At 39.6% G+C, this 16,273-nt stretch overlaps 1 protein-coding gene across 1 annotated transcript; it reads right to left on the bottom strand.

The window, feature by feature from the left end:
* Positions 1-570: 570 nt before the first annotated feature.
* siglec15l (sialic acid binding Ig-like lectin 15, like) lies at positions 571-11,208 on the bottom strand. The gene is made up of 9 exons (XM_054620925.1): positions 11,141-11,208; positions 9,072-9,449; positions 8,393-8,743; positions 7,507-7,548; positions 7,201-7,242; positions 6,550-6,648; positions 5,566-5,604; positions 4,193-4,244; positions 571-641 (listed from the first exon to the last, which is right to left on the bottom strand). The coding sequence occupies exons 1-8, from the start codon at positions 11,190-11,192 to the stop codon at positions 4,198-4,200; spliced, it is 1,050 nt and encodes a 349-aa protein (XP_054476900.1). The 5' UTR covers positions 11,193-11,208; the 3' UTR covers positions 571-641; positions 4,193-4,197.
* Between the last annotated feature and the right edge of the window lie 5,065 nt (positions 11,209-16,273).

Below are 16,273 nucleotides of genomic sequence, written 5' to 3'. Positions count from 1 at the left end.
TAAATACATATATATATATAAGTTTAAATACATTTATATATATATGTTTAAATACATATATATGTTTAAATAAATATGTATATGTTTAAATACATATATATGTTTAAATACATATATATAAGTTTAAATACATATATATTAAAGTTTAAATATATATGTTTAAATAAATATATATGTTTAAATACATATATATATGTTTAAATACATATATATAAGTTTAAATACATATATATGTTTAAATACATATATATAAATTTAAATACATATATATAAGTTTAAATACATATATATATAAATACATAAACATTTTGCATTTAAATACATATATATGTTTAAATACATATATATAAGTTTAAATGCATATATATGTTATATTATTATATTATATATATTTATTATTAATATTATTAATAATAATAAATATAAAGCACTGCTGAGTGCTGAGTTCAATGTCGTGAAAACTAAAAAAAAAAAGAGATAAAAGTAAATTATTGACAACAAAAACTTCCCAGATAGACATTCTGTTTGTTGTTGAGTTCTGGTGCCTTTATTTTGAAGCTGACTTCCTGTGTGTCCTGGCCTCATCATGGTGGAGTGTGTGAGGCTGAAAGCTGTAGAGGTGTGGTCTCTATCAGGAAACACTGCAGCAGAGATCCAGACCAAAACACACACACACACACACACACACACACACACACACACACACACACACACACACACACACACACACAGACAGACACACACACACAGACACACTGTTCTGAAACAGAGAGTGGCTGTCAGGACGACTGAATACACTCTGAATACACATAATACACAGTTATACACACTTAATACACAATAACACACACTGAACACACACTGAATACACAATAATACACTAAATACACTCTGAATACACACTGAATACACAATAATACACTCTGAATACACACTGAATACACAATAATACACTAAATACACACTGAATACATATTGAATACACCATAATACACTAAATACACTCTGAATATATACTGAATACACAATAATACACTAAATACACACTGAATACATATTGTATACACAATAATACACTAAATACACACTGAATACATAATACACTAAATACACTCTTAATATATACTAATGCACAATAATACACTAAATACACACAATAATACATAAATACACCGTGAATACATCTGAATACACAATAATACACAGTTAATACACACTTAATGCACAATAATACACACTGAATACACAATAATACACTGAATACACACTGAACACACACTGAATACACTGAACACACACTGAATACATTGAACACACACTCACATTTGTGGTGGCTTTTGAGTGAAACATTTCACCAACTGTTATTGGATGGATGTGATGAAACATGGTTCATCGTTCATGTTCCCCAGAGGATGAATCTAACCTCCTGTGCAGCCCAACATGTGAGACCTCTCAGAGTTAAACATTTAAATAAACGATGAGTCAGAGTTCTGGAGGATTCTCTGAATGGTTCACTGAAATGAACCTCAAAGCCCTGGTGAATAATTCAGACTAGAGGAGAGAACAGCAGCCATGTTTGTCAAAGCATCATGGGAGTTGTAGTCATTTCATTTCTTTTTAAATAACAAAGATGTAACCTGCAGTGACATTAATCAAACTTTTAATAAAAGTAAAGTCGTTGAGTTATGTCAGAGTTTTAAAAAAAAAAAGCTGGTTGCAGAGCAGCAGAGATGTAAAGAACCACAGCAGGTGAAGAGCGTTAAACTGTCGGCTGATTCACACTTCAAATAACATCCTGTGGCCACAAAGTGGTTAAACACACACACACACACACGCACACACGCACACACACACACACACACACACACACACACACACACACACACACACACACACACACACACACACACACACACACATACAAACACCCACACAGGAAGTGAAGCTGAAACCTGCAGAAGTTACTGAACGAAAACTTGAAGATGAGCTTTCAGATAAAACTGAGCAGAAGAATTTTAAGCCAGCCGTGTGTTTCTCAGCGGTACTATACTTAAGTACACATTCAAGTACTCCCATTTTTCTACTACTTTACAGTGTACTACTGTTCATCTCAGAGATAAAATAAATATTGTACTCAGATTATGTTTTTCATCCCCTTCCTGTCCTAGAACTACATTTACAAACTTTAACATCTTTAAGAGTCTGAATGCAGGACTTGTGCTTTTAGTGGAGTATTTATAAAGAGTAGCATTATACTTTCACTGCATTGAGGATCTGAATACTTCCCCCTGCTACTGGTGTTTATCAGGTTGTAGTTTCGATGTCAGTAGCAGGTTAGCGAGCCGCAGTGAAAGCCTCAACTGCTCACCAAACCACAGAGGCTTCTGGGGTTTTTACCATGTTTGAAGCAGGTTGTTTTGAAAAGGCTTCTGGTTGAGTTCAGAGAAATACTGTTCGTTGAGTCAATGTTCACATAATATCACCTGTGACCTTCATATATGACCTAAACAAGTACTATTTTCAAAATACTGTGTTCATTAGCATTTCCTGCTCTAGTCAGTAAACTGAACTGCTAAAAGTATTCTGCTGAATATATCCTCCATATGTGATATTATATATTATATGATTTATATTTGTGTTATTATATATTACATTAATAATATGGAGTACTTTTTAATAAATAAAAAAAATCACTTTACCAACACAAACCTTCTTTTCTCAGTTTTATCCTCTCAAGTTAACAAGTCACCAGACAGAAAGATTGTCGGCATTGTACTTTTCTGTAAACCACGGGATACGTTGAATGTTGACGTTTCTGAACCAAAAATATGTTGCATGAATACATTTATCATAAGGGAACAACATAAGGGAACAACGTAAGGGAACAACGTAAGGGAACAGTGTAAGGGAACAGTGTAAGGGAACAGAGTAATGGAACAGTGTGAGGGAACAGAGTAATGGAACAGTGTAAGGGAACAGTGTGAGGGAACAGAGTAATGGAACAGTGTGAGGGAACAGAGTAATGGAACAGTGTGAGGGAACAGAGTAATGGAACAGTGTAAGGGAACAGTGTAAGGGAACAGTGTAAGGGAACAGAGTAATGGAACAGCAGAACATTGACAAGTAACAACGGAACGGAACAACGGAACTATAAAATGCAATGTATAAAACATAAAGGAACAACGTTATGGAAAAAAAGTAGCGTAACAATGCAACGGAACAACAGAACGGAACAACAGATCCAAGCAAAGGAACCGAACAACAGAATAATGAAACCGACTGTAACAACATTATGTAACAAGCGTTAAGAATCAATGTGTTTTTTTGTTGTTTCACAAATGTGCCTCAGAGGGCTTTACAATCTGAAAGACATATGACATCTTAAACACAAAGCTTTTATTCCTTCTTGTCCTATGCAGTCGACATATTGCTATAATCTAACATGTTTCTGGATCTTTCACTGACAAGAGCATCATGTTTCTCTCAGCGCTCACATAATAGAACGTCTGTTGTTTTGACTAAACCTTTGTTGATAAAGGCTCCAGCTCGGGGGGGCTGATGACCCCTCGGGCCCCCAGCCTGATGCCGATAGGCCTGTTCTGTAATCCATCCATGGAAAAATCATTGTCTGCTGCAGCGTTAAAGTTTCCCTTTATTGAACTAAGAGGCCAAAACCAGAGCCAGAACAGAAGAGTGATGTGTGTGGAGGAGAGAACCACCAACGCCGGAGCTTAGTGGACCCCTGGCTCCCTCTGCTGCAGGGAACGAATAAACACAGCAGCCAAAGCACCAAAAGAGAACCACAGGAAAGAGTCCTGAAACCCTGAGATGAGTCAGCAGTGTAATGTTCATTGTGCCGTGTTAGCCTGCTAGCATTAGCTAATAATCAGAAAGCACAGAATGCAGCTGTGGTCGATTGATTGTCTTAAGTTCTGCAGATATTTGCTCATAAACCAAAGTGTTGGACACATTAGCATGTTGAACTGCTAAAGGAAAAGTAAGAGGATCACTAAAATTATTAGAATTCATCCTGAAAAAAATGTGATATACCACATTTTAATGCAATCCTTCCAATAATAATAGTTGAGATGATTCAGTCTGGAACAAAGTGGTGGACGGACAGACAGACGGAGACGGACGGACATCCACAGATAAGCACAATCTTACAGAAAAAAGAAGATATAGTTCATACCTCAATCACTGCTTAACGTTCAAAGGAGAGTAGAGGACGCCTGCAGCAATATCTAGAACAGTTTCACCCATTAAAATCTATTTTCATGTGTTGGTTTTCTATGAACAGTTTGAATCATAGTTTGGAGACGAGTTTAGATAGTTGCATCTTGTTAGCATCCACTTAAATCAAATAAACACTAAATCGCTGCTTTAAAATAAAGCTGTGAGTAATTATTATAAGCAAGCAACCGATGACTGTGGATGAGAGGTGGACGTAGTCATTGTGACGTCACCCACTGGTTTGTTGACTTTGATGCCTCAACTTCAATATTTTGGCCGTCGCCATCTTGGTTTTTGGCCGTCGCCATTTTGTAGTTTTGGCCTTTGCCTTCTTACTGTTAAGGCCGTCACCATCTTGGTTTTTGGCTGGCAACATTTGGAATTTTTGGCTGTCACCATCTTGGTTCTGGCCTTCATCATTTTAGATTTTTGGCCCTTTGTCATCTTGGTTTTTCAACATTGCCATTTGTTTTTTAGGCTATTACCATTGGGATTTTTTGGCCAATGCTATCTTGGTTTGTGGCCCTCGCCATTATGGAGTTTTGGCCTTAGCCATCTTTGTTTTTTGATGTCGCCATATTGTTTTATAGGCCGTCACCATCTTTAATTTTGGCTGTCACTACCTTGGTTTTTGGCCGTCGCTATTTTGGATTTTTGGCCATGACAATCTTAGTTTTTTGACGTAGCCATCTTGTTTTTAAGGCCTTCATCATCTTGGATTTTTGTCCATCGGCATTCTGTTTTCTTTGCTGCCAGGAGTGACACAAAAGGGTGGAGGCACTTTCACATTGGCTTCACTCTTCAGAACAGGAGGTTGCCTCTAGCAGGTGAGTGACATTAGCCTGAATCAGAGATTTCAAAATACATACTTGTTCGGTAAATAGCTGCAAAACCTTTACCCTGGCAGTTTAAAAGAAATACAACATCAACTGTAAATAGGTCGATTCAGCTAGCTAGAAAGGAGGAACAGCTAATTAAGGCTTCATCTGAATTTATGTGGTTTGACAACAAGGTTGGCATTGGTCAAAGTCGGGAAAACCGGCTGCTTTAAATTGATATTTTGTAGATTTAAATTTTTAAGATAAAAAATGAATTGTGGCCAGAAACCTTTTGGTTGATTAAATTGTTGTTTTCTGTTATTGAATTTGCAGTTGATCAGTAAATCATTCAATAGGCACTACTTCAAAATTCAAGTGGGTGAGATGAAAAGCTAGTTCTTAACTCTCAAAATGGTGACACATCCTGTTACATAAAATTATATGAGACCAACACCATCAGCGTCCTGAAACTTTTCTGTTCATGTATGTTTCTACATCACGACCTGAAACTCACCTGTTTCCTCCTGCTGGCTTTTGAAACGAGCATGTTGAGCTGTAAAGACAAACACAACCTCTGATTAGAAAGGAGACTTTGCACAGAACAAAGTGACTAATTGCTTACGGCCAAGCCTCAATGCCTTTGGGGGCATTTTGGTTTGTAGCACCAGCTCTGTAGACCTTCCTGTCTACAACGTACTCCCAAATTATGAACAGAACATCTGCAATGTTTTTTTGTGTGGTTAAAATAACTATAAATAAAGGTCCTGCAAGACGTGAGTTCATAAAGGAGAATAAACTAATTTCGGTGACACCAATCAACATTTCAAAACCACAATCAGCAAAGTGATCTAACTTTATTGCTCCTCCGGTTCAGAAGTCACTTAAATAACTTTCTTTAACAGAACAGTAGGTTAGATTTATATATCTATATATATATTTGTGTAGGTATATCTTGAAATATACGTGTTTAACAAGCATGTAAACAAAAGTGAAACCTAATATAATCAGCCGCTTTCAAACAGAAGCTGTCTGTCTGTAGTTTACTGTTTTGTTTAGTTTGTTCTTTAAACTGAAATGACTGATACTATCAGCTATCTGTGTTCTTCACTACTGATTATTATCATTTATAAACTTCACTCAAGAATGTTATTTATTTTAATGACAAGTTCGACTTCATTATGTGACTTTGCTGTTGCTACTCTTTACTACTCTTTTACAATTTAGTTTTGTCTAATTATAAATAACTTCTAATCCTTCTCTGAATTTGTTTGTTAAAATACTATATATGTTTCAAAAAGCACCCATTTAGTGATCAAAAAGAACAGAGTATAGCTAAGAGCAGCTCCTTGCAGTAATTAAACCTTAAAGATAACTATCTCTACCTAAAGGGCCACCGTAGTAGTAGCAGAGGGTCATGTTGTTGCTTGCAATCTGCAACCTCACCACTAGATGCCACTAAATCTTACACACTTTTCCTTCATGTGCTAACAGGACTCACAGGAAGTGGATCCGGGCAAACTGAGGGCAGAGTAAACCAGCTGAAGCTCAACGTCGCCCTCAGCGGGACAGTCGGAGCTCTGCAGTCGATGATTCTCCACTTTAGAGACAAAACAACACGAACACACACAAAAGCAAACATTTACAGTTTATTATTTATTCATATTTCTGTCTCCGTACTGAGCTGGTGAGGGTGTAAAAGACACCAGAGAGACATGTTGTAAAAACTCTTCTTCTAAATGTCTGAAACATGTAAAACCAGCGGCTGCACGGTGGTGTAGTGGTTAGCACTGTCGCCTCACAGCAAGAGGGGCCTGGGTTCAATTCCCGGGCTGGACAACTTAAGTCCAAAGACATGCAGCTTAGGTTCATGAAGACTCTAAACTGCCTGTAGGTGTGGATGTGAGTGTGAATGGTTGTTTGTCTCTATATGTCAGCCCTGTGACAGACTGGAGACCTGTCCAGGTGAACCCTGTCCAGGTGAACCCCGTCCAGGTGAACCCCGTCCAGGTGAACCCCGTCCAGGTGAACCCTGCCTTCACCCATTGACAGCTGAGATCGGCTCCAGCACCCCCGCGACCCTTAACTGGATAAGCAGGTTACGGAAAAAGATGGATGGATGGATGTAAAACCAGCAGGTTGAACCTCGTACCTTCATCAGCGTTTCCATAAATAGCAGACGGGTTGGCTCCAACTGAGGAGGAGGAAGGAGGATTTTATAGGTTAGAGGTTGGAGAAAAAAAGCATAGTTTAAAATCCAATATTTTTCACTCACCGCCATGTTGGATGAAAAAACAAACCATCTGTTTCTCTTTTTTAAAGGTTTCTTTTTAAGCGGTAAAAGAGGAACAAGACGAGGAGCTACACATGGAGAGGTCACAGTTTTGATATCACTCTTCCAACATGGCAGTGAGGATTTCACCCTCTGAATCATCTGAAGCAGGTTGGTTTCACTGACCTGTAGCAGTGTTTTCATAAACTGGAGGCGACTCCACCCGAGCTGCAGAGGAAGGTTGGGATATAAATATGAAAAATAATCTGATGAAACGAGCAAATGTTGTCTGTTGCATCATTTCCTGTGAAAGTCTTGTGTATGAGTCAAGAGGAAACTCTAAAGTGGTAGTGTTTCTGAGCACCAGAGTCCCTTTAGAAAACCTCTCATTTTACTGCAGCAGGGTCCGACAGTCCGACCCGCTCAGTCCTGGTTCTGGTTCTCCTGTGCCTCCCTTCCCTCCAGCGGGTCCAGCAAACAGGTCTGGGTCTCCAGCAGCGTGGTGTCGGTGTTGACTCCCAGAGAGGAGAAGCTCTGCTCCTGGAGGAGGAGGAGGAGGAGGAGGAGGAGGAGGAGGAGGAGGAGGAGGAGGAGACGCTGCTGCTGCCGGGAGCTGAGCTCTCCTCCTCCCTCCGGAGCTCCGACTGCAGGTCTCTGCTGGATCTGGGTCTGTCCACGGTGGACTGGTCTCTGCTGGATCTGGGTCTGTCCACGGTGGACTGGTCTCTGCTGGATCTGGGTCTGTCCACGGTGGACTGGTCTCTGCTGGACTCTGGTCTGAAGGAGTTTCTGGTGAACCTTCATGATTTCATCTGGTTTCTCCAGAATCTGACCCGGTGGCTCCGATGACGAGCTTTAAGAATAACTTTATAGAAACAGACGATCTTCTCTCTGATGGTCTGTTTACTGATGGAGGTCTATAGAGGATCAGGACTACACTGAGACTGGTTCAGGACCAGATAGAAGTTCCTCACTGTCACTTTAAATCTACCTCTTAGAGGAAAGGACACAGTGTAAACAGTTATATGTTAAATTGATGCTATCTTTAAATGGGGTTAATAGAGCAGCTCACCTCTGCTCCTCATGTAGAAGACGAGTCCTGTCAACAGCAGCAGCATCACGATGAGCCCACACACAGTCAGAGTTATCTTCAGAGTGTTACTGGCTGGATACCTCCGCTCTGCTGCTCCCAGCCTGTTCTCCACCCTGCAGCTGAGCACCTCCCCCTCCAGGTACGGCACCGAGCTGACCAGCCGGTACGAGCCGACCATGGAGGTCTGGACCTGGTCTCCCAACGCGGCCCCGGAGGCTGAGAGCCAGCTGACGGTGGGCAGCGGGTGGCCCTCCGCTTCACACTGCAGCCTCCGGGGGGCGCCGTCTGAGCTCGTCTCAACCACGGAGAGGCTCGAGATCTGGGGTTCAGCTGTGACGGCAGCATAAAGGATGTGACTTGATGGTTGATATCTCACCAAAAATGGTCTGATTTCTGACATGATTAACCTTTTAACCTAGAAGTTTAGAATTCAAGCTCCACGTCTAAGCTATGCTAATGTGCTAACAGCTAGCTTGGACATGTGGGTTTCATGCACTTTCAGAAACATCCAGAGAAATGTTGAAATGAGACACACTGGAAATGTTTCTTCACAAAATAGTCTGAAAAATTTGAGTATGAAATATATCCTCAGGGTGAAAGTGGATCAAACTCTGGTCACACTGAAACGATGCTCAACTCTTCGTTAGTGAGACCTTACCTGTAACATAAAGCTGCGTCTCTTTCTGGTCTTGTTTCCACAAACCCTGCAGCTCCACCCTGCAGAAGTACGTCCCGTTGTCCTCCAGATGGACCTTCCTGATGAGCAGAGACAGCTCCCCCCATCGAGGATCTCCCTCCAGAGAATATTTGAGTCCGGACGCCCCGCAGTCGTTGATTCCTCCCACGGAGTCGTTCTTAACTGTACAGCGGAAGAACGGCGGCGCTTTGGATTCTCTGGCGAGCCACTTAACAGTGATCGTCCCCGAGTAGTGCTGTTGTCTGGGATGGGTGAAGGAGCAGCTGAGGACGGCGTCCTGTCCTCTGGGGACAAAGACAACCGGAGAGACTGCCATGCTCCAAGGGACCGACAGAGACCCTGAAGAAGAGGATGAGGAGGAGTTGGTTCTCTGACCAAAGAGGAACCAGAACTCTCAGACAAATCTGGTCCAGATAATGATCCAATTTTTAAGGACTTATGAACAACTTTTGCACATCAAGATCTTTTAACTGGTCATGGTTATTCAGCCTGTGAAAACCTGCCTGTTGTATAATATCTTCTACGACTTTGAAGGAGCTTTAAGGAAGGTAACCCTGATGATGTCACAGTGACATCATCAGGGTTACCTCAGCTTGGACTTGGAGACCTGTTCTCACTTCCAATGCACAACCCAACCAGACGTCAACCGAGTGAAGTCACTGCTTCCTGTTAAAGCTGCATTCTCTCTGCTGTCCATCAGGGGGCGACTCCTCTGGTTGTATAGAAGTCTATGAGAAAATGACTCTACTTCTCTCTTGATTTATTCCCTCAGTAAACATTGTAAACATGAGTTTATGGTCTCAATCTCTAGTTTCAAGTCTTCTTCAATACAGCATGATGTTCATTTAGTAAATGATGCTCCATTTAGAGTCAAACAGACCATAAAGCAGGGGATGCTTTAGGGCGGGGCTACACACTGATTGACAGGTCCACACCAGAGACGTACACGGCGTCTCTAAGTCACTCCTCCTCAGTCCATATATGGTCACTTTTGTTTATCGGTTGCGACATAAACAGCATGGCGACGACCGTAATCCAAGATGGCGACCGATCAAAACATCCACAAACCAATGAGAGACATCACGACAACTACATCCACTTCTTATATACAGTCAATGGACCTGACACCAATATGACGCTCCAGGTTCACCTTAAGCGTTGGTGTCAGGGATGGCATGTCAAGTTTCATCTTGTCTTTTCAAAATAAACTGCCAAAGTAGATATACTTAGTTTTAATGTTTACTTAGTTAGGTTTAAGGAAAAGATCATGTTTTGGTGTAAATATAAATAAGTATGTTTGTTAAGTGAAATACGTTTACTGCGGTTGGATAAGTAAGTAAGTTACCTCACAAAAACGAAAATAAGTGATGAGTAATGTAGAGTTTCACATGGGACACAAACGACGGCCTCCTAAGTCTGTGTGTTTGAACCATTGCTTCCTCCCTACAGGACTTTAAACTAGGCAGGCATCTTTAGTTGCGTTATGAGAGTCTTTAGAGCAAGGGTCTAAAGGTCATATCAGAGATTTTCTGTTTTCCAGTCTTTCCACTTTGTTTTTTTATTATTTCCAGGTTTATTGCAGTTTTAAAGCAAAACAAGCACTTAAATATAACAGTCGGAATCCAAAAACATTTAAATACAGGCACACAGAAAAGGAGAAAAGGTGACTTCAATATCGAATATCAAGGAAATATTAATAACATGCGTACAAACATGCACATCATTATGTTTATGTTACAAACTTATCTTATTTATCCACCATTGCACAGTTTGGGATTTTCTGACAATTATCGAGTAAATTCAGAGTTTTTAATTTGGCTGGAAAACGAGGTCTGAAGATCTTGGAGACCAGATGAGGGTTTTTTAATTAGAATTTACGTACAATTTATATATTGATTATTAGGTTTTGTGAGTCTTTCCTCTTTGTTAAACTGACCTACTATTTGACCTTTAGTCTGTTAACCATCAAACAGATATGAGCATCAAATGGACGGTCGCGTCCCACCTGAACACAGAATGAAGGGTCTTACCTGTGATGATCACTGACAGAACCAGACAGAAACTCTGAGTCTGCTGCCACATCTTCAGTCTGCTCACATTGAACTTCAGACAATAAGAGAAACTGAACCATCAAAACACAAGTAGCAAATCAGGAAGTCTTCTGTCAGAGCGAAGGAAGTGAGCCAGGTCAAAAAAGGAGGACGTAACATAAAGGTTTATCTTTTGTTTTTACATGATCTTTTATGTTTTTAATTTCGTTTTCTGTTTGGTCTTTGAGCTCATATGTGTGTGTTTTATGATTCACCTAATACAGGACCAAGTCAAGCTGAAATAAAACATGATGATTTATTTTCACAGCATTAACGCAGAATGAAACAAGCATGTGTTAATAAACACTGACGAAGAAGATGATGAGCAAAACAAGGCAATTTAAATAGCTTTACATAAAGCATAAAAAGACATAAACAGACAAAACTAATGAAACAGAAAATAAGAAAAAAAAAGATCCAACAGTAGAAATTCAGACTAAAACAACTCACACAGAACAACAGAAATCATTCCTGCTGAGCCTTCGTTAGTCAGCCAGTCAGTGCCTCTGCACATGGTGAGCTTTTTGAATATTTAGATCCTTTTTTGTTGAATAATTGAGAAGAAGAACCTGAAGGGGGCCGCGGCCACTTCCTGTTGAAATGCCATCGATACACAGAGGAGACATTTACAAAGACGGGTGGATGATACATGATACATAACTGGAACTACAGGAGGTGGTGAGGAGGTCATTTGTTTAGAGCAAATCAACAGTGACCTTTATTGACTCCTTCTTCACAAAATGTTTTTTACAATGTGTGGAAAATATATGTAAAATTTTCAAAAAATGTGAGGAATATAAAAGAATAAATATGCAAAAAATGTTCAAGTAATGTGAGGAAAATGAAAGAAAAAAGATGTGAAAAATGAGTGAAAAATATGTGTGAAATTTATGAAAATATGTGTAAAACTGTTCAAGAAATGTGAGGAAAATGTAAGAAAAAATATGTAAACAATTTGTTAAATATGTGGAAAATGTGTGAAAAATGTGTTTAAAAAATTAAAAAAGGGTAAAATATGTGGAATATTTGTGAAAAAAACATGAAAGATATGTCAAACATATGTCAAAATGTTAAACTGTCCAAACTCCAAAGCTCCCTGATGAACATGTTGTTTCTCTTTTCTTTGAATCGTACAAAAACAGAAATGTAAAAACAACAGTGAGTAGGCGGATGTACGTGGTGGAACTATTTCTTGACGGTTAGGAGTGTATCCATCCGCCCAGTAATTCTGTGGAGCGTCGCTACTGGAGCTAAAATGAAATTCTGTAAATGTTTTCACATTAAAATGGAGTTAGTCTCTGTCCGTCTGTCTGTCATAGTCAGATCGACTTCACTCTTGTTGTCACCGACCTGTTCACACTTAAAGTAAACGCTATCATTATGTCACGTGGCGAACATGGTGAGTGCTTGTCCTCAGACTCAGAGATCTGTGAACCTGGAAGAGATCTGAACGTCACTGACCGTAATAATTACTGCTGTCGAGAACTTTCAGCCACATGCAGAGGGTGATTTAGAGGAAAAGTGGCGTGTTGCCATGGCAGCGACAGCTGTGGACGGATTACCTGCGACATCCAGAGACCTGTGATTCACATGTCAACCCGATAACCTCTCTGGCATTTAGCTGGTAATTTACAGGTGGAGGGGAGGAGAACAGTGTGTGGATGAGAGCACATCAGCAGTGACGATGATTGACTCCTCCACAAAATGTAAACGTGTGGAAGATATCTGCAAAATGTGCAAAGAAACATGTGAAAAATTTGTTAAAACATTGTGATAGGTGTGTGGAAAAACGGTCAAGGAATGTGAGGAAAATGGTTTGTCTCCATCATGTCTCCATCATGTCTCCATCATGTTTCCATCATGTCTCCATCATGTCTCCATCATGTCTCCATCATGTTTGTCTCCATCATGTCTCCATCATGTCTCCATCATGTTTGTCTCCATCATGTCTCCATCATGTTTGTCTCCATCATGTCTCCATCATGTCTCCATCATGTCTCCATCATGTTTCCATCATGTCTCCATCATGTTTCCATCATGTCTCCATCATGTCTCCATCATGTCTCCATCATGTTTCCATCATGTCTCCATCATGTTTCCATCATGTCTCCATCATGTCTCCATCATGTCTCCATCATGTTTCCATCATGTCTCCATCATGTCTCCATCATGTCTCCATCATGTTTGTCTCCATCATGTCTCCATCATGTTTGTCTCCATGTCTCCATCATGTTTGTCTCCATCATGTCTCCATCATGTCCATCCATCATGTCATGTTTCCATCATGTCTCCATCATGTCTCCATCATGTCTCCATCATGTTTGTCTCCATCATGTTTGTCTCCATCATGTTTCCATCATGTCTCCATCATGTCTGTCTCCATCATGTTTGTCTCCATCATGTTTGTCTCCATCATGTCTCCATCATGTTTGTCTCCATCATGTCTCCATCATGTTTGTCTCCATCATGTTTGTCTCCATCATGTCTCCATCATGTTTCCATCATGTTTGTCTCCATCATGTCTCCATCATGTCTCCATCATGTCTCCATCATGTCTCCATCATCATGTCTCCATCATGTCTCCATCATGTCTCCATCATGTCTCCATCATGTCTCCATCATGTTTGTCTCCATCATGTTTCCATCATGTCTCCATCATGTTTGTCTCCATCATGTCTCCATCATGTCTCCATCATGTTTCCATCATGTCTCCATCATGTTTCCATCATGTCTCCATCATGTCTCCATCATGTCTCCATCATGTCTCCATCATGTTTCCATCATGTCTCCATCATGTCTCCATCATGTCTCCATCATGTTTCCATCATGTCTCCATCATGTTTCCATCATGTCTCCATCATGTCTCCATCATGTTTCCATCATGTCTCCATCATGTCTCCATCATGTCTCCATCATGTTTCCATCATGTTTCAAGCAGGTTAAAAGAAATCCATAATTGATGTTTCTCCTCTGCTCAGATCGTCTCTTTACTACCGTTGAGATTTCCCTCGACACAGTAGGAAGTCATCCAGCAGTTTATACTCTTTAAATCTTCATGTCTTCCTCCGATGTTTGTCTCCTAATGAAGACATGTTTTAATTAAGCTACATATATTTAAAGACAGGGAGAAACCAGCTATGAAAACTCATGTTACATTCATGTTTTCACGTGTAATGTCAAAAAAAACGTGCCTGAATAACTTGTTTACATGAGGAATGCCTTCATGGAAAATGTTTTATGTATGATTTTGCATTGATATTGTGAAAATGTAACATTTGAGGACTTACATTTAAGATGAAATGTCTGAACATGCCTTTTTTTATATTGTGAAAACATATATTGAACGTTAAAAGTGTGGAAGGACAAAGGGGACTTTAATTAAATAAAAATGATAACTTCAGGCATTATAATTATCCAAATATTTAAGTGTTATTTTAGTAATATTTAAATGGAAAAGCAATAATTTAATTTTCATTTTCAAATACTTGTGGGCATTCTGTGAACATTTAAAATGAAAATAGGAAAGCTGTTTGAAAATGAAAATGATAAATCCTATTTAATTAATCATTTTCAAAGATTTAACCTACTGTATAGTGGTCAAACTTTATGTTTTTATTAAAGTCCAATATGGGCTTCCATAAAATGTGTTTCACATGTGATTGTTTTACAATGGATCCAAACTTCATCATGTTTGAATGATTACAAATCCCAGTTTGAGACTCTGGTGCTCAGAAACACTACCACTGTTGTCCACAGGGACCGCCAAAATCAACACAAGATGAAAGTTCACCATAGTACCTTTAACTCGTTTTCTTTTTAACAACCTTCTGTGATTTAACTAATCAATGATTTGAATAATTGTTTCAAGATGATTTGAATGCGGTGACCAGATCTGTGATGGAAGCATTCATCCTGCCTGAGTGCCCTTTAGCAGCAGACTTAAACTCCTGACCTCAGTGATCAGTGATCCACAGAAAATGGCAAGATGATTATCAGCTCGGCTGCCTCATAACATTCACATGTCGAGGTATTAAAAAACCCTCCCACAGCTGATGTGTTACCACGGTAACCCTCTCAGTCTCATATACAGTCCTGATAATTACGATTTCTTTTTTTCTGTTGTGATTATCTGTAGTGGCTACTTGTGTTGTGATGATGTTTTCATTTTAGTAAAGCCATTTAAAACACCTCAGCAAAAACAGTCTCAGCTCTTTTAAATAGAGATGTTTTAGTGAAGATGTGTAGGTGAAGTAGTGAACACCCGACTGGATAGGTGACACTTGGATTATTCTGCACCAGCTGTTTGAGATGTTTTAATGTTGTTAAAGGCACGACTTCTCTCCGTTTTCGAATCCTCATTCATCATGGCAGCGTATCCTCTTACAATAGTTTGCATGATTTCTAACGAAAAAGTTACTTCTCATTTTTTTGTGTCTGTTTTTCTACAAAAGTCCAGCAACACATGTCAATTATATACAGTCTTTTCAAAATAAACTTCCATCTTCACAGGAAACTACTCCGTTACGTTTAGGCAAAGAGTGTTGTTTGGGTTAAAACAACTACGGAAATGCTTTCACTAAAATGCGGAAGTTACCTGATAAATACATAAAGGTTTACTTCTTGTTTCACAGTTATTGTGTCCTCGGTGAAATCACTTTTTTGTGGTATTAATACTTCCTGGTCCATGATTAAGTTGATAATAAACAAATAGATTTCAGGGGATATGTATGAATCACAGGACAATATTCAATGAGATTTTGCAGAATAAGCAGGCTAGCTAACTAGCCACTTGTCCACTAGTTAGCTAGCTACCTGCTAATTCTGCTATTATTTAAAACGACACTAGTTACAATCAATGAGCCAAACAACAGACCTAATGTTTCCTACGCCTCATTGCCCATTGCTCTGGAGAACAACAAGCTAGCTAGCTAACTAGCCAGCGCATCTAGTCTCCGGAGCTACGTCTGCTAGCTTTACGGCCCGACTGACGTGTGTTGTCATAACAACTGCACTAGTTAAAAGACCACGGAGAACGATTCACTGTCCGTGATGAAGAATGATGAGATATCGTGA

The sequence above is a fragment of the Anoplopoma fimbria genome, chromosome 20 (assembly GCF_027596085.1).
Source record: "Anoplopoma fimbria isolate UVic2021 breed Golden Eagle Sablefish chromosome 20, Afim_UVic_2022, whole genome shotgun sequence".
In the NCBI taxonomy this organism is placed as follows: domain Eukaryota; kingdom Metazoa; phylum Chordata; class Actinopteri; order Perciformes; family Anoplopomatidae; genus Anoplopoma; species Anoplopoma fimbria.
The sequence above is the reverse complement of the archived record's forward strand: the minus strand, read 5'-3'. Positions and strand labels throughout refer to the sequence as shown.